This window comes from Eriocheir sinensis, chromosome 5 (assembly GCF_024679095.1).
Source record: "Eriocheir sinensis breed Jianghai 21 chromosome 5, ASM2467909v1, whole genome shotgun sequence".
Taxonomy (NCBI): domain Eukaryota; kingdom Metazoa; phylum Arthropoda; class Malacostraca; order Decapoda; family Varunidae; genus Eriocheir; species Eriocheir sinensis.
Genome location: NC_066513.1, coordinates 19,954,168 through 19,978,194, shown reverse-complemented (window position 1 = coordinate 19,978,194; position 24,027 = coordinate 19,954,168). Strand labels below are relative to the sequence as shown.

Genomic DNA, 24,027 nt, shown 5'->3' with positions numbered 1-24,027 from the left:
TAAAAAAAGTAGTGTTTCTCCTGTAAAATATACTCTAGATTAGAGAAGGTACACTTTAAATTTTTCATATACTTTTTTTTTTTTAGACATTGCCAGTTGGGATCTTTTCGCTGCATAGACATATATCTTTAGTTATTATTATTATTATTATTATTATTATTATTTTTTTTTTTTTACGTCGTTGCCTGTTGCGCCGGTAGGCATCTTCCTGGTGGGGCCTGATGGTCGGCCCAAGGCTTCTTCCAGGTGGGGCCTGATGGTCGGCCCAGCCCGTTCTGGCGCAGGCGAGTGTTTATAGTGGCGCCATCTTGCATTGGCTCATGCTGCCCCCCCCCCGGAACTCGTTCTTGATTCGCTTGGACGGCTTCCTCTAGAGTCCGGGTTGATGGGTGGTCTTCAGGACAGCATGTGGGTAGTTTTAAGCCACTCGGCGGTGACTGAAATATCCGAGTGGTAGCGTGGGATTCGAACCCGCGTCGTCCATCACGCGGTGAATGTGGGCCCAGTACGCTATCAGTTCGGCCACCGCCTACCCCAATAGACTACAATGTTAGTGCCTAAGTAAACTGAGTAGGTATTCGGTTCATATAGCATCTATAATCAAATACAGTTATAAATCAGAGTATATGGAAACCTGAAAATGGAAGTCACTTTTTTTTAATATTTGTCTCCACATCAAGGGTGGGGACACGGGCTTTATAGGGCCCGTCAGTCATGCAGATTTGTACCTCCGTGGAGGGACCACAAACCCCCGTCCGGGGACGGCTAATGAAGCCGACAGACTGACGTCAGTCGAACCAAGGATTAATTCTAGATTATTATATTTCCTCTAGAAACAAGTTCTAAATTAGGGCATAAAGAAATCAGAGAATGGAACTATAAGAAGCCCTTTGATGAACGATGAGTCAAGGTCCCGTGACGGCCTGCTGACAGATAAGCAGCTCTCGGCCAAAGGACGATTATTTCATGTATTTTATAACTGACCCGCAGCGGACTAAAAGACTTGCAACAATAAAGTAAAGGCCACCTCAAAAACTCATCTGAATAATATAGGCCACCACCAAAGCTGTCCTTGGTCCATGTGTTAATCAATCGCCAGCAGGAGCCGTCCCCGGAGGAGGACTGTCCCCGCCGCGGCTGTGTTGACAGGACCGCCTGCTGCCCTGCTCCATTTTTCCCCGCCGCCTCCCTCCTCCACCAGCCGCAGAAATGTCATCAGATATCAACCTTCTGCTAGGTGAGTCAGCGGGATATCAACACTGTGGTTTCCAGGGCACAGTCTTGGGGCCTTTCACTTAACACCTGTAAATCTGCTGTAATTCACTTTTAACGGGGCACAGTCGATTGGAATGTGCTTGGTCCTTATTCTGACCTGTATCAACAGTACGAAGATATTTTACTCTCATTCTGATCTAGGGATTATTAGTGATTCTTCCTTGCGTTTTGATACCCATATCCACTCCGCTGTACACAAAACTAATGGTCCAGCCTTTAACCTAAGTACTTCGCAGCACATTCAACTGATCTTCCTCCATGATTCCGGTATACAAGAGTCACATTAGACCCTCTTGAGTTTTCCTCAGTATGGCTCACCCAGTACCTTGGAGATCTTAAATCACTAAAGTCCCCCCAGAGAATACCTATGCAAGCAGATTTCAGTTCAGGAACCTTTTCCCAATTCCCAGTGACTCAAGTCGTTAAATCTATATTCAGTCAAAGGGCGGCTTATTCCTTCAGACCTTATCAAATGTTGGAAGATATTTCACAACCAGTCAGTTATCATCCCTCTGATTTCTTCCATTTGCCTCTCCAGTCAGCTACTAGAAGTCACAGATTCAGGGTGTCTCATCAGTTTACTCCTATTGACTGCAGAACATGATTTTTCAGCAACAGAGTTATATTCCTTTTGAATTCCCTTCCGGATGAAGTAATAGGAGCATATACACTTGCCAGTTTCAAGTCTGCCCTACACACTCATCTAATCTGCTTTATGATTTTCATAACTGGATACAAGTGCACTGCTTATGGCACATCCTTCTTGCCCATACAGTCACATATAGCTATCCCACTATGATTTATCAACTTGTGGGCTGGCATACCGAATTTGGTCTGGAATGAAACTCCAGAATTTTCTCTTCACTATACTCCCACATTACCACAGCATGTAACAAAACAAATGGGAAATTAATCCAGACAAGGAAAGGTTTTGCCGGCGCCGGGGATCAAACCCATGGCCAGCGAGACAGGAAAGCCACTCCTTAACCAGCCGGCCAAAGAGGTACCCCACTTGCAGAGTGAGTTATGGGAGGCTCTCCCATCAGACAGGTCAGCTGCACTACTCAGAATAGAGTTTGATCTTGCTCCACTGGAGGCAGGACTGTGTGGAATAGGAGGCTCATCTGGCAATTGTTCCAAGGACTTGTCCAGCCTCCTCTTAAATGCCTCAACAGTGCAGTTTGTCAGGTCCTGGATGTCTTGTGAATGGCTGTTGAATAGCCTTGGACTGATATTAATGAAGCTTATTGAAAGGAGGGTCTTGTGACATTGGGAGGATGAGTATAGAGCTCGTTTGTAACAGGTCGTGGCAGGTGTTGACTTTTGATGCCTCCTTTCTCTTCGGGGAGAGGGTTTGTTACCAAATTCTCCATGATCTTATTTCTCTGTTTATCTTTATTATTTCTCTTTGTTCTGGCATTAAAAAACTTAACACACATAAAAACTAATAATTCATGATGTAAAGAGTTATCAAAGTAATAAATAGCATGTTAAACGGATCCTTGGGGCTAACAGGGTGTTTTCACATTTTCCTTGTCCTTGTCGCACGTTAAGGTATTTTTATCACTATGGCCAAATCATTAGTCCATCACCCACACACTGTGCTCCATTTCTGATGTGTCTCGATGGGTCAGGGGGTGAGTTAGTCTCTGCTCTTAGGAGGGGGGGTGTAGGATAGGGGGTCCTTGGCAGTAACAAGTTCAGCCTCCTCTTGTCCAGGAGTTAGAAGTGGCCCTGTTGTCCCTCAGCAGGCATTTGAAGAGTTGTTGGGAAACCATGTAGAAACCTGTTGTTGATTGTCTGCTTCACTCAGTTTTCTATGAGAGGTTCTTACTTACCATAATTGTATTCTTAAAGGATTGAGTCAGGCTAATAGCGTAGTGTCTTTTCAAACCATTTTATCATATTTTTCTTTAAAACCGTGAATGTTTTTAGCATATAATTTTGGTGCGGCCAAATTGAGAGTGTTTCTGGCCTGCATTCTTAATGTACTATGATGTAATGTAGCTATGACTGCCAACTTTCCCAGGACATTATAAGCTTTACTAATTGCCAACAAAATCAATGAACCCCATCTGTTCAATAGTTGCTTTGTAATGTGGACAAATACTCTTTCTCCATATATTTTTTTTACAAAATATTAAGCTCTTCTGCATTACATTTTGCAAATTTACAAATAAAATTTTCATAGTTCAACCTCTGTTTTACTTCTCCAGAAAAGGCCACGAGCCCCCTGCTGTTGGACATAGACTGGGACACTACGCTGCACATAGTGGACCTCATACGCCAGGGAGATGTGAAGTACGTTAACCTGCAGCTCCTTGTGCAAAATACAATGCAGTCCTCTCAATACTTCATGTTTTCATCCTTTTTTTTTTTTTTTTTTTTTTTTTTTATTTGTTTGTTTTTGAAGTCCCACAAGTAGTGAAAGATTAGTGTTTTCTATTGACCACCTTTGTTTGTGTTGCTAGAGAATTAGTGGGGCTCCAAGTACCACTGATTATAATCCTTGTCCTTTAAGAAAAATAAAATCATATGAGTATGGTAAATTTGTTAAGTTTTGTACATTACTTTATCATATGTTTTTGGTTTGCACATTTGATTGAAACTTTCAGTTAACTTTACTCTTTTTGATCCTGGTATTAGGAATAACTACATAATAAAAGAATGCAAGTTATTGATAAGAAAATGCATACTCAAACCAAGAAAAGTTGAGTGGTTATATAAAAAGAGAAATTTGCTTGGTTTAAAGCAACCAGTCCTGCTCATATTATAATAAAAGTAGTTAAGGGCAGTTGGGATTGAAAGTTATTGAAATGTTCCATTCCAATATCTTCCAGTCATTGCCAGAGTGAAAGGATAAAAATTAAATAATGGTAATCTATCTAGTAAATTTCCATTCACATGTTCCACTCTTTTCCTTTCCCAGCCCTAAGGCAGCTGTTCAGTCCATTGCGAGTCGCCTCAAAGACAGCAACCCCAATGTGGTGCTGTTGGCACTGCAGGTGTTTGAGTCAGTGGTGAAGAACTGTGGACAGTCTGTGCACGAACAGGTGGCCTCTCGTGCTGTGATGGAACAGGTGCACGATGTCCTACGCACCAACCCTAATGAGGAGGTGCGCAAGAAGATTCTGCTGCTCCTGTCCACTTGGGTGTATGCCTTCCGTAATGAACCCAAGTACAGGGCTGTTCAGGTAAGTGGGAAATAAAAATCCTGTCTAACCTGTAGTGCCACATTTTTTTTTTTTTTTTTTTATGAAAGAGATAGAGCCAAAATTGTTTAATGTCATAGCATGAAGTATTTGTTTGTTTCCATTTCCGTAACTTTGTTCATGACCTACATTTTGGGACAATAAGACGGTGAAGACAGTAGAGTGCAAGCGCACGGGTGTGGAGGGGACAGCTGTATGGCTTCTCTTTAATGTGTTTCGTCATAACAGTGTGAGCATGAGTGAGACAGACAGCAACTCATCGGGTCCAGAGGAGGTTTGTGCAGATACATTGATACTATGATATATATTTTTATTTTTTTTATGTGAGAGAGAGAGAGAGAGAGAGAGAGAGAGAGAGAGAGAGAGAGAGAGAGAGAGAGAGAGAGAGAGAGGAATCCCCCTCCCATTCCAGGAATCTGTCAAGATTCTGGGAGTGGAAGTGGATCGAGGGCTACGGTTTGACAGCCACATCAAACACATCGCCCAAAAGGCCTCCCACAGAGTCTCCTGCCTGCGAAGTGTGGCCAGCTTCCTCGACAGAAAAGAGAGGCTGTTGCTCTACAATGCCCAGATACGGCCTTACCTAGATTTTTTTGTCCTCTCTTGGATGACGTGTGCTACCTCGCACAGTGGGAGACTCGACGCCATCCAGCGACGGGCACTGCGACTGGTGGATGCTACAGACCCCCCAACTGGGCCAGAGACTCTCAGCTCCGTCGACTCCCTGGAGCACCACAGGGACGTAGCTGCTCTTGTGGTGTTTCATGAGGCACAAGTGCAAGGAGTGCCACACTTGGCGGGCCTACGCCAATCTCCGAGAGTCAACACGCGGGACATGAGAACGGTGCTATCCTGTGGTGACGCAGTGGAGGTGCCACGTTCCCGTACCAGCCAGCATTAACACACCTTTGCGGGAAGAGTCTCCCGGATGTGGAACATGTTCACGGCTAGTGTCCCAAACACCCTGGAGATGAACACCCAGAAAATAAATCTGTCGGCCCACCACTGGAGGGGCTCACTCCTCACTCCACTGACACTTGTGGTGGAGCAGTGACACTTGGAGAGCAGTGTGTACATACATGTATACTGTATTGTACGTTTTTTTTTATTTTTTTATAGTTTACATTGTTTTTTATATAGATTTTATTCTGCCCTTTGAATAGGCAGCACACGACAGTGCACCTTTGGGTCTGTACATATTATTCTTGTATCTATGTTTAAATAAAAAAGACCAAAGGCCCTGCCCTGAACCCTTATTAAAGGTACCTTTCTTCCCTCAGGACATAGTCAACATCCTGAAGGCAGAGGGCCACCACCTGCCCACTGTCAGCGAGAGTGATGCTATGTTTACAGCTGACCGCGCCCCGGACTGGGCTGATGGGGAGTGCTGTCACCGCTGCCGATCCCAGTTCACCATGCTGAGGCGCAAGGTTAGTGTGGATCATACTTTATGTAGGGGTAGCAATCGTAGCATTGAAGTATTCAAGAAAGGTTGCTGCTTCAAGAGTATGTGAAAAGTCTTATTGCTTCAAATGTAATCAGACCTCTTAATTTCTATGCAAAATAAATCACACTAGCTACATTTTGGGGACAAACTTAAACCTCATAACATTTTTAAAGTCAATTCCTCCAGTTCACATAGAGATGTAGTCTTCTTTCTTATTTCAAAAATAGATCTACCGTCTAAATTTCCTGAGAGAGAGTCATGACCAATCTCTCACTCATTGCAGCACCATTGCCGTGCATGTGGCCAAGTGTTCTGTGGAGACTGTTCAGGCAAGTACTCCACCATCCCCAAGTTTGGCATTGAGAGAGAGGTTCGGGTATGTGAGTCCTGCTATGATGACATCAACAAGTAAGTCCTGGAATTCTGTTGTATTTGCTGTCTCTATTTACATAAGTTCAATGCAAGCAATATTCAGGATCTTATTATGGCTTACAGTTTAATGTTTTTGGGTGACTAATATTATTTATAGCCGTGTGTGTGAATGCAGCTCTTAGGCAGGATCAAAACAGCCTGTGTTGACTATCACCTCCCTGGATGCAGAGGCTGCCTGGAGAGTGTGGTTACCCTCAGCCGCAGCAGCAGCACTGAATCTGTCAACCAAAAGAGCACTAAATCTGTATGCTTTGTTTTCTACATATTGTAAAAATTTGATGTCGTTGGTATGGCCATGCTCACCTTTCCCTTCAGTGTACAAATGCAAACTAAACACAGCCACTCGTTCGCTTAATGGAAAATCTCAGTAACACCCTTTTGTGTAATGCTGGAGTTCCCCATTTTAACCTGGTATCAGCAGATGGTAATCCCAGTCCATGGTAACCAGTAGCTACCGAGGCTTTCAGAAAGCAATGTCTGTAATTCAAGTTATTTTTGTTAAAGCTGTGTAACCCTACTATTATTAGTGACAAAGGAAAAAAAATGTTTCATCCAAATTAATGATGATCCTCTTTTCAATTTAAGACAAGGTCTTTCAAGGTGAATGCTTAGATATTTATGTACTGTTGTTTGAAGGAGAGGTAGGTGTTGTGGTGATGCAGAGAATGGAGTAGTGCTAGACAGAAAATATTGAGAGGTTTGAAATCAACAGTTTAAAACATGGCAAGCACAGAGGTCATATAGGATGTAGATAGAGGTCTAAACTGATAAATTTCTTGCCATAAATTGTGGATGTCTTTCAAATCTTTGACTTGATCATTGTGAAATTTGTGTTCACCAAATCTATACGTATAGGTATATTTCCTTAGGTAATACATCAGTAATGATTATCCTTTTGAGAAACAGGTTCGCTAATTTTTTATACTTCAGCAATTAGTACCTAGTATTGTTTAATTAGTATGTCAATATTAATGGTAAGTACAGTAACTGACCAGTTAGAGAACAAGAGTTGCTATATTTAAACATGGATCATATGTATTGTGCTCTTGCTGTACATGGTTACCTGTAAGCTTTTGGCTGATCCCCTGGCTTGTTCACCTCCAGCCCCCAAAGACCTCTCCCTTCTTCTGACAAAGTGGAAAGTGAGGAGCCAAGCAGCCCCAAGTCCACCAAGGTTAGTTGCTTGCTTGCTTCCTTCCATGTCTTCCAAGCATACTCCATATATTCCTTGGTTTTATTCTGAGAGTGAGGCAAAGTTGTGGAGTTAAAAGAAATAACTGATGTGATTATTTATTTTATTGGCTAATGCTTGTCAGATATGAAAACTGCATTTGAATTAAGACACTTGAATGTTATTCCAAGTGAAAAGTCAACCTTTAAATTAGAGCTTTCCATGAAACTTCAAAGATGTAAAATGATTGATAAAAATGATAGACTATTATAGTCATTCCTTCTGATGGGTTTAATTGTAGCATTTGCTCTCTTTCCAGACACCAGGGAAGAAGAGTGAAGAGGAGCTTCAGGAGGAGGAAGAGCTGCAGCTGGCCCTTGCCCTCTCACGCTCTGAGGCAGAGAACAAGGAGAAGGAGGTGAGTACACTCTTTTCCATCCTAGTCACCTCTAATGAAGGTCTGCTTTGGGTGAGGGATACTTCTGCATCTTTATGCCGCCTCCAGATTTCCATCTTTATGGTAGAACAGGAATTAGAATATTGTCGCTATAAAAATAGTTCATATTTCCTTAATGTGAAGAGATAAATTATTGTGACTGTGCGCATCCTTATGTACATACATATTTTGTAGGTACATTATCGTATATATAGTGGCAATACATGGCTGAAATACCTGACATAAGGCCAAATACTAGCCTCATAACATTGCTTTTTTAATGAGTTGAGCAGATGTTATACACATTTTTGCATTTAGTTTGTTCAAGACAAAACTAATCAAGGTCTGGGTCACAAGAGGAAGGGACAGCAGAGGCCCAAGCAAGGTAGATGCTAGGAGAGAGTAAAATCTAAATTATAAAGCAGGCTGGAAGACCTGTAACCTTGCATAGGAGGACAATGGAAATTAGTCCTTTGGACTTCCTTGTGCCATCCTTGAAATTGTACATTTACGTCTGCTTATGTTAGTGATGTTTTAAAATGTAGAATTTTCTATTCCATCCAGACTGGATGACCTATTAATTTGTTGTCATGCAGACAATAGCCGTTCCATAAAAGCATAACCCGCCTTATGTTGCATTGGTAGATAACTAATACGCGTTACTATCATAGGGTTTAATTTTTCATAGAGATATTAAGTTAAAACAACTCAAGGTTATTATTCAAGATACTGTGACAATGTTCGATTTGGGTCATTGTCACCTGGCCAAGGTTCCGCAAGATGGCGAAACCTGGACTCGGGACTGTGTGTGGTGGGCATTATTATCGCTTGTTAAAAGTCAGTATCTTCTATCAAGTCAGTCGTTTCACCACTGGATCAAAATAAAACTGCATACCTAAGATAACTTGTCACAGAAACCTTATCAACGCTAGGCTCGTACACGGCATTCATTGGTGGGTTTTAATGTTCGCGATGATGGAGAATCCGGGATGACCATTATCGCTCCTCCACAATTCTCTTATCACTTTTCCCCTCCTGGCAATGGCGGCGGGGAGCGTGGAATGTGCTTTCAAGAGTGTGTGAGTCATCCATTGTGTGCCACCAAGATGAGTCCCCGCCAATGACCACGTGACGGGTTTGTTTACACTTTACACTGGGGCGGACGGGACGGGATTCGGGAGCACTGGTACCTGTTATTATAAAGCCATGGTGTATTAAAGTGAGGAAAGATAGACCGTGCAGCGCCATGGGAAAGCGAAGTGTGGGGATAACCAGAGGAGAGGAATAAGAGGTGAAGGACCTATGAAGTTATACAAAGCGATACAGGCCCCCAAAAAGAGAAGGGTCAACACGGAACTCGGAAAAAACTGGTACCGTACTTGTTATTATAGTGAGGAAAGATAGACAGTGTAACGCCATGAAGAAGCAAAGTGTGGGGATAACCAGAAGAGAGGAATAAGAGGTGAAGGACCTATGAAGTTATACAAAGCGATACAGGCCCCCCAAAAAGAGAAGGGTCAACACGGAACTCGGAAAAACTGTTACCGTACTTGTTATTATAGTGAGGAAAGATAGACAGTGTAACGCCATGAAGAAGCAAAGTGTGGGGATAACCAGAAGAGAGGAATAAGAGGTGAAGGACCTATGAAGTTATACAAAGCGATACAGGCCCCCAAAAAGAGAAGGGTCAACATGGAACTCTGAAAAAATGGTACTTGTTATTATAGTGAGGAAAGATAGACAGTGTAACGCCATGAAGGAGCAAAGTGTGGGGATAACCAGAAGAGAGGAATAAGAGGTGAAGGATCTATGAAGTTATACTAAGTGATACAGGCCAAAAAAAAAGAGAAGGGTCAACACGGAACAATGAAAAAATGGTACTTGTTATTATGGTGAGGAAAGATAGACAGTGTAACGCCATGAAGAAGCAAAGTGTGGGGATAACCAGAAGAGAGGAATAAGAGGTGAAGGACCTATGAAGCTATACTAAGCGATACAGGCCAAAAAAAAAAAAAGAAGGGTCAACACGGAACTCTGGGAAAAAACTGGTACCGTACTTGTTATTATAGTGAGGAAAGATAGACAGTGCAACGCCATGGGAAAACGAAGTGTGGGGTTAGCCAGAAGAGAGGATTAAGAGGTGGAGGAACTATGAAGTGATACAAAGTAATACAGGCCAAAAAAAAAAAAAAAAAGTCGACGGAACTCTGAAAAACTGGTACTTGTTATTATAGTGAGGAAGGATAGACAGTGCAATGCCATGGGAAAGCTACATGTGGAGATAGCCAGAAGAGAGGATTATGAGATGGAGGACCTATGAAGCAATAGAAAGCGATACAGGCAAAAAGGAAAAGGAGGGTCAAGACGTAACTCGAGAAAAACTGGTATTTGTTATTCTAGTGAGGAAAGATTGACAGTGTAATGCCATGGGAAAGCAAAGTGTGGGGTTAGCCAGAAGAGGAGGAGGACCTATTAAGCGATATAAAGCTATACAGGCCAAAAGAAAAAGATGGGTCAAGATGGAACTCTGGAAAAACGGTTATTTGTTATTCTAAAGATTGACAGTGTAATGCCATGGAGAAGCAAAGTGTGGGGTTAGCCAGAAGAGAGGATTAAGAGAAGGAGGACCTATGAAGCAATATAAAGCAATAGAGGCCCCCGAAAAAGGAAGGGTCAAGACGGAACTCGGGGAAAAAAACTGGTACTTCTTGTTATATTGAGGAAAGATAGACAGTGTAACGCCATGGAGAAGCAAAGTGTGGGGTTAACCAGAAGAGAGGACTAAAAAGTGGAGGACCTATGAAGCGATATATAGCGATACAGGCCAAAAAAAAAAAGTCAAGCCGGAACTTTGAAAACTGATATGTACTTGTTATTATAATGAGGAAAGATAGAGTGTAATGCCATGGGAAAGCAAAGTGTGGGGTTAACCAGAAGAGAGGAATAAGAGAAAGAGGACCTATGAAGCGATATAAAGCGATACAGGACCCCCCCCCAAAAAAGTCAAGCCAGAACTCTGAAAACTGATATGTACTTGTTATTATAATGAGGAAAGATAGAGTGTAATGCCATGGGAAAGCAAAGTGTGGGGTTAACCAGAAGAGAGGATTAAGAGAAAGAGGACCCATTAAGCAATATAAAGCGATACAGGCCAAAAGAAAAAGAAGGGTCAAGACGGAACTCAGAAAAAAGCTGGTACCAGGCATTTGTTATTCTAGTGGGGAAAGATTGACAGTGTAATGCCATGGAGAAGCAAAGTGTGGGGATAAACAGAAGAGAGGATTAAGAGAAAGAGGACCTAAGAAATGATGCAAAGCGATACCAGTCAAAAGAAGAATGGTCAAGACAGGACTGAGAAAAATTGTTACTTGTATGGAACTTGTGGGCTACGGGCTGCCACTGATAAGCCCCCTTGCAGTTGATTCTGAGAGAGTATACACTGGCTAGGGTTAAGATTTACTAAATGCACCCCACATTTTTTAATGAAAACATTCAATCACATTTTGCATGACAAATAATACACAGAGTTTGGGTTAAATTTCGGGCCTTAACTCGGCAGGTATTGTGAATATAGCAAAGGTAAAACTTCATCACAATATTGCCAGATGGTGTAGCTATGCCTAGAAAAAATTTCCCCTGAGAAAGTCATATTTTCACCCACCCCACCCCCACCCCAAACCAGCTGCTCCCCTCAATATTTGTCATTGACATAATGAGAACTGTGAAACTATTAGCAACAAATGATTTAAGAATGACATGCAACTGAGGGGTGTGGCGGCGGCAGTGGTGGCAAGGGCCTCTGCAGCATTTGTTTACACTGCTGACACACACATGGCAGGAATTTTGAATAATTCCATGCATATAAGAATATTTCAGATTTACATTTTTTTATAATAAACTGCGAATAAAAGAGGAACACTGTAATCAGACTTTGTAGTAATGTTATTGATTGTTACTTTATTTTTTTATTTATCTGCAAATGGTTGTTTTTGCTTGGATGCAACATTATTTCTCTCTTCATATGATATTTCTGCAGAGTATCATTAAGAATAAGTCTTAAGTTTTATGAGTAAGACTTACTGATAGCTTTTTCATCTATAGAAACTTCGTGCAACTTCGACTATTTTGGGAAATTGGCGGCAAACATCACCCACTCCAGCCTCTCCAGCCCCTCAGCCGCCACAGGAGAAGGAGGACATGGACCCTGAACTTGCAAGGTTAGTCCAGAACAGATGCACCTTTGTTTAGTTTTGTGGTTACTTTACATGCTCTAAGTTTACAGAACTTTGGCACCACAATTAATAGTATTTGTTATCATTATAAAAAGTGGGGACCTTTGGATACCCATTTTAGGGGAGTTTGAGGCAGGGAGCTGTGGTTGTCCTTATTATTTCTGCTCTGGAATCTTTTTAAATCGTCAGAAGGTCTTTTCTGGTGACACTCCAAGAAATAGAGCATGTTAGGAACTTGATGACTGCTGACATCTACTAATGATGCACGTAGGGTTGCAAAGGATGGGAAAGTTTACGGGAAAATAGAAAGTTTCTGGGAACTTTCAGAATTTTCACACGTATATTTATATTAACCCTCTCGCACACCAGAAGTTTCCAATAAGTTTTTGTTCCACTCACCAAGCATTTCTCAAGCCCGACCGGCCTTTTTTTGGCCACCATGATACTCTCCATTCCCGGACGTATTTTACCCTCACAGATATATCATACACCAATAAATTTGGTATCAATGGCTTCATAAAGACTTGTACTAGAACATGCGCAAATAAAAATAGAGGAAAATAAACAATACAAACTCGTTTCAAGTCTCCGTATAGAGTGTTGTAGACAGTAAATCCTAAGTACCAACTCTTCCCCACTCGCTAGTTTGAAATTTTGTGGGCCAACGTTTTTAGCTGAATATATGTTTCGAAGTGGAATTTAGTGAGGATTCTTATAGTATCCTCAAAATCCTCATACGCCTATTAATTCCCAAGTTACACCTAGAATTTTTTTTTTTTTTTTTTTCCCCTCCAATCTACAGAGTTGACGCTCCTCATCTACACTCATCGGTCCTCATCTACACTCCTTAGAAAGGTTGCCATATGTTACCATTAAGAAACTTATCCCAACAAATGATGCTCCCAAATTTGATGCACTTTCACCAAAAACTTAATTTTTTATAAAAAAAAAATTTACTTTTATGTCGTGTTTCACGTCATCGTGCGCCAGGACCTTTTACCCTTGGTGACGCGAAACGCGTCATCGTGCACGAGAGGTTTAATAAACAAACCAATTTTGGATAATATAACACTTGTGGCACAGGAAGCATATATGATTTTTCTAAGTCAAACTGTATGTTAACTCTTTTAGATTTTGTTAGGTTAGGTTAAATTTTGGGTATCTTCAAACATGTGATAGCCAGCAACTTATGGTGTAAATCAACAACCTATATAGAAAGTCTCATTGGTAAGGAAGAACATATAGATTTTCTGAGTCAAGACGTATAGTAACTGTTTGGGGTTTTGTTAGGTTAGATTAGGTTAAGTTTAGGGTATCTTAAAACACATGAAAGCCTGCACCTTATGGTATAAATCAACAGTGAATGACCTCTCTTTGTTGTATAGAAAGTCTCTTTAGTAAGGAAGTACCTATTTATGAATTATCTGAGTCAACACCTGGAGTAACTGTTACGGGTTTTGTTAGGTTAGGTTATGTTTAGGGTTTCTTCAAACACATGATTGCCTGCACCTTAAGGTATAAATCAACAAAGAATGACCTCACTTTGTTGTATAGAAAGTTTCATTAGTAAGGAAGCTTATATGAATTTTCTGAGTCAAGACCTATAGTAACTGTTTGGGGTTTTGTTAGATTAGGCTAGGTTAAGTTTAGGGTATCTTCCAACACATGATAGCCAACCTTATTTTATAAATCAACAAAGAATGACCTCACTTTGTTGTATAGAAAGTCTTAATAATAAGGAAGCATAAATGAATTTTCTGAGTCAAGACCTATTAAAACTGTTTGGGGTTTTGTTAGGTTAGGTTACATTAAGTTTAGGGTATCTTCAGACACATGATAGCCAGCACCTTATGATATAAATCAACAAAGATTGAACTCACTTTGTTGTATAGAAAGTCTCATTAGTAAGGAAGCATTTATGAATTTTCTGAGTCAAGACCTAGGGTAACTGTTTGGGGTTTTGTTAGGTTGGATTAGGTTGAGTTTAGGGTATCTTCAAATGTATGATAGCCAGCACCTTATGGTATAAATCAACATAGAATGACCTCACTCTGTTGTATAAAAAGTCTCATTAGAAAAGAAGCTTATATGAATTTTCCGAATCAAGACCTATAGTAACAGTTTGGGGTTTTGATAGGCTATGTTAACTGGAGGGTGGCATATGCCTCAACAGGCATCACTAAAACAATCCTGCCTGTACCACCACCAGGTTTAGGGGCTTTCACTAACAGCTCTCAAAAACTGAAGTCTAAAGAGTCTATAATAACCTCAGCCTTAAAAAAAAAAAAAAAAAAAAAAAAAAAAGTCACCATAGGCAAACATGTAAATTTTTCTCAATTTTAAAAAATCCCGAAACTTCCCATAATTTCCATGGAAAGTTTCCCAGTTAAAAATTCCTGGAAATTGTACAACCCTAGATGCACGACAGGATTTTTTCAAACTTAGTTTAAAAAAAAAAAAAATGGTTTTTATGGTTGCCAATAAACTACATTTTTCCAATGCTATCTGCAGGTACTTGAATCGCTCTTACTGGGAGCAGCAGCAGCACCAGCAGCCACAGCAGCAAAAATCACCTCAGGCAGGTGACTCGACCCACACTCTGTCTCCAACGCAGCCCTCGGCCCCAACCTCCGGCAACAGGACACTCATGTCGCCCTCCAAACTCGAGCCAGCAAAGGTGACTGAGGTGTGTTATGTGCAACTTGTAGATCATCAGACACCAGCAGAATTTTTTGCAAGCTCTTCATTTTTATATCCAGCTGCTTGGTCTTGGTTTGTTCTCAAATTTGTGATTACAACAATTCTATATTTAAAGGGTCGGTAACTATTTTTTAAATTGGTATTTTCATTGACTTTATGCAAACCTATTAAATTTAGCTGATTGGGAAAACTGCCAACACTTGGCAGTGTTGTTCGCTCACGATCACATCTCGCTCTGGATTCAAAATCACCAGCCAGTGTCCTCCTCATTTTGAGCTTGGAGCTGCATACTCATGAGTTAATGGATGCATCTGGGACCTCATACAGCATACATCCTTTACTCAAGGAGGGACAGTAACATCTCTTATGATAAAAAAAAAAAAAAAAAAAAATATGGTCTGAGCAAGGTGTGAACCTCAGCATGCCAGGTGGCAGCTCAGCTTAGTCTGCTATACCATGGAGAGTGTAATGAAGAAAAGAAAAGAACTAATGTAAGGGTTTTAAGGTATAATCATCCTGCATTGGAATCAGATGTACAGCGGTTCTGTATTTTCCCATCCAGAATTACCAGAATGGGGAGACAGAGGAGGTTGATGAGTTTGTGTCCACCCTGAGAACCCAGCTGGAAATATTTGTGAACCGCATGAAGAGTAACCAAAGCCGGGGTAGACCCATCGCCAACGACACATCGGTGCAGACCCTCTTTATGAACATCACTGCCATGCATGCGCAACTTCTTAAGTACATCCATGAACAAGATGATAAACGAGGTGAGTTCTGAAACATGAATCTTATGGGATGAGGTTATGTTTTACAATAAAGGGAACTGCATAGCAGTGGGTGACAATCATGTTTTATCTATTTGTATGTGAATTCTCATATTTTAGTTAACTTTGAGCGGCTGCAGGACAAGATTTCCCAGGTGAGGGATGCGAGGGCAGCCCTGGAGGCCCTGAGGGAGGAACATCGGGATCGCGTAAGAAGAGAGAGGGAGGAGCAGGAGCGAATCAGGTGAGGCTTGCCATTTCACACCATTCATCTCACAAGGTTTGAAAGATATAGTAATGGCTAAATTTACTGGAGAGGCTAGCCTGAAGGTAGTGTTGTAAACAGTAACACAGATTAAGGTGGAAATTCTTTTACTTGACTGCTGATCTCAGTTTTCCGGTCCTACTAACCCAAGTTATTAAAATAGGTCAGTCATTTTTTTTATCTCAAATGCGTGGCTGCCTGATGCTTGTCCACCGTTAAAATGATGAAATTCGCTGTAGTGGTTTTTGCATAAAAAAAATAATATTTAGGCAAATATGATACATTTTTGCAATGGTTAAATGAAAAATGACTATGTAGAATACTGTAATACCCTTTTAACCACAAATAATAGACATGTTAAAATACATAAACCAACATTCCTATAAACCTAGCTGAAAAGACTGATTTACAGTAAACTGGAAAAATGGCATTTTTTCATTCACTATAATTCATGACAAAAATTGGTGATGGACATGTTTGGTGGAAATAAGGTTTGGCAAAGCTCATTTTTGTAGATACCCAAGGCAGAAACATTTTATGAACAGAGATTTCAAAATCGCAAAAAAAATGTAAAGTTTTTCACATATACGAAAAATCAGTTTCTAGATGAATGCAGTTTTGTGATATACACTTCACTGCACCATACAGATCAAACAGTAAAGCATAATTTGCAAATTCGTACTCACGTGAACCTTTGGCTAGTCCAGGGCGGTCAGTAGTACAAGGCCAGATCAAGTTCAGGTTGCTCAAGGTCACCTATTTGGCCCATGTCAGGCAGCTGCCTCTAAAATTTCTTCTATCTTCCACCTCTTCCAAGCATTTTGGCACCTCAACTCAAGCAAAGCCTTCATTTTCTCGCTCCTAAGTGGCGGCTGTCATGTTTTCACAAAAACAAAGCAAAGCAACAGGTTGTCAACCTGTGTGTGCATGTCCTCTGGCCCAGATATTGCTCCTACTGCCTGAAGGCATAGCCCCAGGCCAACACTGTCGCTTCTGCAGTTATTGTACAAATATATCAGGTCGTGATATATGCAAAAAACAGCCAAAAAAATCAAAATACAAGGAATGCAATCACTCTATCAAGAAGAGGGTATCAGGACACCTCTCCTCCCAAAACTGACCTCTCTTTCGGCCACTACCTGAACACTTTATATTGGAGCAGTGAGTAGCAGGCTTTTTTTTTTTTTTTTTTTTTTTTTTTTCCTTGAGCTGTCTCCTTTGCTGTAAAATAAAAATAAAAAATTGTGATGAGAGTGGGCATGGCAAGGCTAATGGGCATTTAAGGTGCAGCCACTTAAATGGCAAATGACACATTTTACGCTTGACAGCTGTCAGAATGTGTGCATCAGAAGCCAACGAATTACCTCAAATTTTTTCAAAATAATCCAATTTGTTTTACTCAAAGCGAGATTTTCACATTAAGTTTTTTTATTTCTCAAAACTAGAAATGAGTTGAATTCTTTATTAAAAATAAGAAATGCAAAGTTTTACAACAGGGAAAGTTGTGCACACTTGGCACGAGCACAGAGAGTACGTGTGGAAGCGATGGCTATCAAAAGTCTACATGGATTGGCAACCCATATAGTGATAGGCTTTACACACTTCATTATTCAATATAATGTACTTTTACGTCATATTCTGCTGAATTGGGGATAAGTTTATTCAGAAGATGTACAAAAATTGTGAGTACATTTTTTTTAGCATTTACTGTATTTTTATGGCTCTTTTCTTTTTTATAATTGGTCTGCTGTGCTGCCTCATCTCTCAACCTGCAGTAGAATATATAACAATAACCTCTTGCAGGCAAATGCAAATGATGCAGAAGCTGGAAATCATGAGGAAGAAGAAACAGGAATACCTTGAGTACCAGAGGCAGCTGGCCCTCCATCGAATGGCTGAAAGTGAGCGAGAGATCTTCAACAAGGCAGCAGCCATGCCTGGTGCAGGAGCCATGTACCCCATGGGGTACCCTCCTTACCCCGGTGCCCCAGGACCCATGCCTGGCCACATGTTCCCTCCCCAGACTGAGGGAGCTGCTCCTCAGGTACATGCTACACCATGCGGGGTCTGAGGGTGTGTCTGTAACATATACACAGGGTCAGACAGCCTTCATTTGTGGTAGATGGATAGCTCAGTTAACTTGACTTCACACCCACAGCAGACAGAAAAACAATACTTATTCACCCTTTAGTTTAGTCACCAATTAGTTATATCCTGAAAGGTCACTTGGCTGAAATTTAATCATTAGACATCCCCAACTATAGAATAAGAAAATTCATTATTGTTTACATCAACCGAAGACAGTAAAAACAACCATCTGACACAAATTAAATGTAGATATATTTGTGTGAATGCAAAAATGGATACAAGTTTTCTGTATTTGGAAGTATAAAAGCCCCATCCATAATAGGCGTACCTAACAATCACCAAATGGGGGGGTACAAACTTGGCGGAGGGACTTTTTTGGCAGCCATAGCCAGTAACAGGCTAAAGAGTAGCCTATCCAAATATTTTATTTATTTATTTATTTTTTTTATTAATGATCCACGAGACATCCTAGAGTTAAATCAAAGTATGTGTTTATCTTTGTATTCATTCATACACACACTGGTAATATTTCTGTGGTGTCTGATTCACTTGTTTGAGTGAAATTCTATTGTGAAAAACAGTCACATGTTTGTGTCACTAGTAAAAATGAAACTAGTAATGAAAGTTTTGCCTCCATGAAATATACACAAATAGATAAATATGAAAGCTCACGACGTTACAATAAGTGACATCACCTGCTTTGCTCAGTAAAAATATGCTATTTTTGGTATCTGACACCCGCAAAATGGCGTATAGGCTGGCTTGGGCCTGTAGGCTACAGCCTCAAGGTTGCCAGATTGTCGTATTCAGCCGATTATATTTCCCGACTTCCTACCCCTAAACTGTCTTCTGGGCTCCAATAATGAAACAAATTTTTAGTTATCGTTGAATGAGTTAGATTCTGATGTTTCTTGGCAATAGTTAGGCGTCAGAAACAGGTAAATACTGTGCTCTGAGTACGACAATCTGGCAACAGTGGCTATACGTATTTTCATATTAATGTTCTGTTGTTTATTCAATGTTCTGTTTATGAAAAAGAATACCCATAATTTTAGTTAGTTTTTGGTTATAAGTATTCTTTACGAAATACAGTTATAATATTACCTTCTACTAATTTGGAAACGTACTGAATCCTGGATCGGCTACGGTGATGTTAAGTGCGCCTATTGTAATTGTTTCCATGCTAAAACTGATGAGTTAATGCCTTTTGTGCATTGTCTTCATAACATTAGTGAGGAAAGTGATTAGCTGCTTTGTTGGATTGTCTTAAATTTTGCAGGAAGGTATTGAATAGCTAAGGGATTTGGCATGATGTATCATACTTTTTTTTTTCTCAGGGAATCCCACCAATGCCCCAGGGAGGTATGCCTCAGGGTGGAGCACCTCCATCCTCTATGCAATTCCAGCAGCCCGGTCCTCCTCCCAGCATGCCGCAGTACCAGCCCCTCCCCCCAGGCCACCCTGGAGGCATGATGCCAGTGCCCCCAGGCCCTGGTCCAGTAGCACCTGTCTCTCAGCCAGGCTTCCAGCAACCACCACCACCACCTCCTGAGTTTTCCCCATACAACATGCAAGGTAAAAAAGACTTGTCTCCTACCCTGACATTGTTTTTTTACAATTTCTCATAAGTAGCATGCTACAGTGATATATTTTCATTCAAATTAATTACAATTAGTTAATTCCCTTCTTTTCCTTTTTTTTTTTTTTTTTTTTTTTTTTGTGTGTGTGTGTGTGTGTGTGTGTACAGGCTTAGCCAACACCCTTCCCAATGTGCCAGGGTACCCACCAGCCCAGGGTCAGCCTGCCCCAAGTGCTGGGCCCCCACAGATGCAGCAGAGTCAGCCGGCCATGTCAACTGGTGCCCCGGTGCATGCTGTGCCGGAGGACATGAGTGGGGGTGCCGGCCAGGTGCCTCCCCCACAGGCCAACAAGCCCCCAACACCACAGGACCAACAAGCTGAACTCATTTCTTTTGATTAACTATGGTAATGATTTCTTGTTGATTACAGGCAGTGAATGCAATATTTGTTAAGGTGTAATTTTATATATGAAATGTATATTATCATTAGCATGTGAAATATGCATCAACAGTCAACATGCAATGTATGCCAGTGAACATGATGCACTATAACTTGCTGCAAAATGTACATATTTTTATATAAATTGATACATAATTAGGATTAACAATACTGAGTTTGTGATGTCTTTTTGTATACTAAATTGGCAAAAAAAAAACTTGAAAATATATAAATATATATACATATAAGCAGTTAAATTCAGGTGACTTGTTTCCCGATGGCCTTAAAAGACAAGGCCAAATCATCTTAGCCTGAGTTATCCTGTGGCTGTCCTGAAGAACAAGAGCCTCAGCATAGTTTGTAGGACTACAGGGAGTTACTGACCAACACTGTTCTCAGAATGCTCTACACACTGATACCAAACATTTTTGGTTCAATTTGTTTTTAAGGGTTGAAGCTTTCCATATTTCAGTCATAGCTTAGTGAATGTTATTGAAAGCTTACCAAGAGTATGATACCATTTTATATTTGACTTGCAAAGATTTTTTCATGTACACCATTCTTGCAGTTCATCTAATCTTATGTTCTGAATGTCTAAAACAAATACTTAAATTCACACAGCAAACATTTTTCATGTTTCTCCTCACATAAAGAAATATGTTCACAGACCTACTCAGATGTGATGTGATGTTAGAAACTGATCAGGTGCTTTTGTCATCAACATGTTTCTTTCAGTCTGTTTGGGTTCATGTTAAGTTGTACTGACTAGAAACGAAATGTTTCCTCATTTTAGGTAAGGAAAACCTTACATCTTTGAGGGTTTGAAAGCATACAATAACTGGTCGTTCAGAAGGGAAGTTACCAACTTGTTGTAGTTTGGCATCAGGATGGTGAGTATATATGCATATAAATGGTTATAAATTGTAAATATTTTGTGATACCATATTATTGATAGGTTGTGTTCTTTATTCCATTACTGTACATTGTCTTTTTTTAAAGATTATCTTTTAGGGTTGTAAGACGTATGCTCATTATACATGGAAAAAGATATATAATGCACATGCAATGTTCAGTTATATTAAATTTTATTCCGGTAGGGTGCTTTCATCCAACTTTATGAGGGGGTGTGTAGGTTGGAACATAATACCTCCTTTTTCTTCGGTTTATATAGGAAAAATTGTTTTGTTATTCATTTAATCACCCATAGAAATTTGTAGGAAGCTTTCCTGTACATATAATGAGAACTGTCTGTATTGTATACTTATATTACATAGCTTTCGTCTCATATTCTTTTACATGCAGTGAGCTTATAATAGTAGGTGCTTCTTGACAGCTTCAGTGAGTCATTATCTGTATTATGTGTTTTGATGCTTTCAGGCCTGAGGAGTGTCTCACAATAAGAGCAGTTCCATACCCCCAAAATTGCCAGTGATTGATAGCTACTTTAACTAAAACTTCGTCGGGGCCTGTTGAAACGATGAGGACTCGCACACTCTAAAATATCTCATGTGATAAATTATGATGCACTGTGCCTGTATTCTACAAAACATTGATCCCAAGTGTTTATGTTAACATTTTTCATGTGAATTGGTGAGAAACACTCTACCATTCAGTTATTACAAGCTAAGTACTCGCAACTAAGCTTACACCATTCTCGCATTTTTCCTACTCTCCTGCCACATGTATAACTTGAACCATTTTTCCAATAGATTCCACGAAGACTAATGTTAAATCTGGCATATACCGAACAGAATCTAGTCAGTAGAACTCGTGGTAAAGAGATATGTATTTAAAAGGCTTAAACCTGCACGGTGCCGAAAAGACCGGCTGAGTGGCCGAACTCACCCTCACTGAGACCTACCAAAACAAAGGGGGAAACCAGAATTGTAGCTGTAGGACAGGGGAGAAAGAAACATTGGAACACATTATTGTATAATGTAGCAACAACGAGAGGCAGAGAGGGGAGTTAGTAGCAGAAGTAATGACGGTGATAGGCAGGGAGGAGTGGGCTAGGAGGCTAGAGGAGGGCAATGGAACGGTGTTATGGCTGTATGGAGACAAAAAGGAAACAGAAAGAAGAATTGAAAAACTGGCAAAAGTGTTCCTGACGAAGTGCTGGGAAAAAAAGGCACAAATAAGTGTACAGAAAAACAATGAAAATAAGTGATTTCAGCAGTAATCAGACAATTACAATACAATAGCGTATTACAGTGAGGAAAGATACGTAACACAATACTATTGAAAAGCAGAGTGTGTGAATAAGAAGAGAAGACCGAGAGGATGAGGACCTAAGAAACAATACAAAGCGTTACAGGTCAAAAGAAGGTTTGTTTTGGTTTGGTTACGGAACATTTCAAAAGAGAATGCCAAGCTGTATTAATACATATGAACAAGTATAGTCTGTGTTCGTGATTTATTAATTGCTTTAGTGTATCAAATGCCTAAAATTGATAGTTCAGAAGTTTTTTGTAGACCTAAAAAACAAACTTTTTTTTCCCCAGGTTGTAGATTGTACAGCAGTCCAACAAAAAGTTCATAATTTCATTTATCATAATACTGCATCTGTGTCAAAGATTATTGAAGAAAAATGTTCTCAATATTCATAACTTTGTTTTGGATTACACTGGGATAAGCAAATCTTTTTTTTACAGTAGACTCAGTTTTCTGTACCATATTGTGCTTTCCAGATAATCTGGCATCTTTTTTCGAGGTATGGAACTGCTCCTATTGCCTTACTCATTTATTACCTGACTGCATGAAGTTAGTATCAATATTTTTCTTAATTTCTTATTTGCAAATTTTAATTGTTTATTTGCTGCTATAAATTGTATACTTATCCATATCAGTAAGTACTTTATGCTGTCTGCTACACTGTTGTCACAAATACTTCAAGGCATGTTATAGAACATTTTGGGAGCAGTCATTAGATTCGCATTTTTGGGAATAACTTGCCCGATTTATCTTGAGAGTGGCAGGACTTTTTTTTTTACACAGCAGGCCATTGTAAATGTTTTCTCACATCTAGCTTTACTTATAGGTGACTAACAAGTTATTTAATCCTTTTATATGTATGGAATTACTAACTTGCACATGCAGTCAACTTCCAATTTCTTTATTGTACATGCACATGCAAATGTGGAGCAAATTACTTTGTTTACTAGTTTAGATATGCATACAGCACTGGAAAGCTTTCTCAATTTTATGTACTAATAAATATATGCCATTTGTATTCTGCATATGCTATATGATTGCTTTTCAATAACTATGACACCACAGGTATTCAAATTCATCAGTGGTGTTCAATAACTTGTATTAACTGCATATTTTAGCAATGAATGGCAACTTACTTGAAGGCAGCACTCCATTACTAATGCACTGCTCAGGAATATAAGCTGATTGAACTGTAATGTACCAGAACTTTTGTGCTGTATTTGAGCTTTCATAGACTTTCCATGTAATAGATTGTTCAACAAACCATGCCTTTATTGTTCCATTTGAATTGCCTTATTGAATCATACTTTATTGCAATTATTTGTGCTTCCCTGAATTTTAAAATCTTTTAAAAATCGTGATAATTCAGTCCAAGGGCATTAAGGGCAGGGCCTCGTGCTCTCCCTGGGCCCCATGCTGACACAGTAACTATAACTAATGTTATTCACCTTAAAAGTATCTGGAGTATAGGTAAATCCAGCTCTGAGCTCTCATTTTGCTTATTGGTCAACCTAATCTGTGTTAAGTGGACACATTACTAGTAAGCCCATTTGGCACCTTTGCTGTAAGTGTAGGGGTAAGCATGCCCAACTGTAAATCTGCTGGCCTGGGTTCTATCCAGGTAAGAGCAGTCAACATTAGCCCACCCAGCTATTCACAGCTTCGTGTGCTAACCACTACACACAGAAGCGCTGGAGCATGGTGGTGTCATACATTCCACAGGGAAATCTTCAACATAGAGCCTGATGTGTGTAATAGTTGTTGAACATGCAA

At 40.1% G+C, this 24,027-nt stretch overlaps 1 protein-coding gene across 3 annotated transcripts; it reads left to right on the top strand.

Moving 5' to 3' along the window:
- Positions 1–944: 944 nt before the first annotated feature.
- LOC126985056 (hepatocyte growth factor-regulated tyrosine kinase substrate-like) lies at positions 945–23,517 on the top strand. 3 transcript variants are annotated; one of them, XM_050839384.1, is made up of 14 exons: positions 945–1,237; positions 3,492–3,576; positions 4,205–4,469; positions 5,768–5,917; positions 6,218–6,342; positions 7,471–7,540; positions 7,857–7,955; positions 12,075–12,190; positions 14,717–14,882; positions 15,468–15,675; positions 15,793–15,916; positions 17,741–17,981; positions 19,363–19,600; positions 19,773–23,517. In XM_050839384.1, exons 1-14 carry the CDS (start codon positions 1,210–1,212, stop codon positions 20,003–20,005), a joined length of 2,148 nt encoding a protein of 715 aa, XP_050695341.1. In that variant the 5' UTR covers positions 945–1,209; the 3' UTR covers positions 20,006–23,517. The 3 variants fall into 3 exon arrangements, with proteins under 3 accessions (XP_050695341.1, XP_050695330.1, XP_050695351.1); XM_050839373.1 differs by having other exon boundaries at positions 946–1,237; positions 14,717–14,891; XM_050839394.1 differs by lacking the exons at positions 945–1,237; positions 3,492–3,576; positions 4,205–4,469 and adding an exon at positions 4,708–4,761 and having other exon boundaries at positions 14,717–14,891.
- The last annotated feature ends 510 nt before the right edge of the window (positions 23,518–24,027 follow it).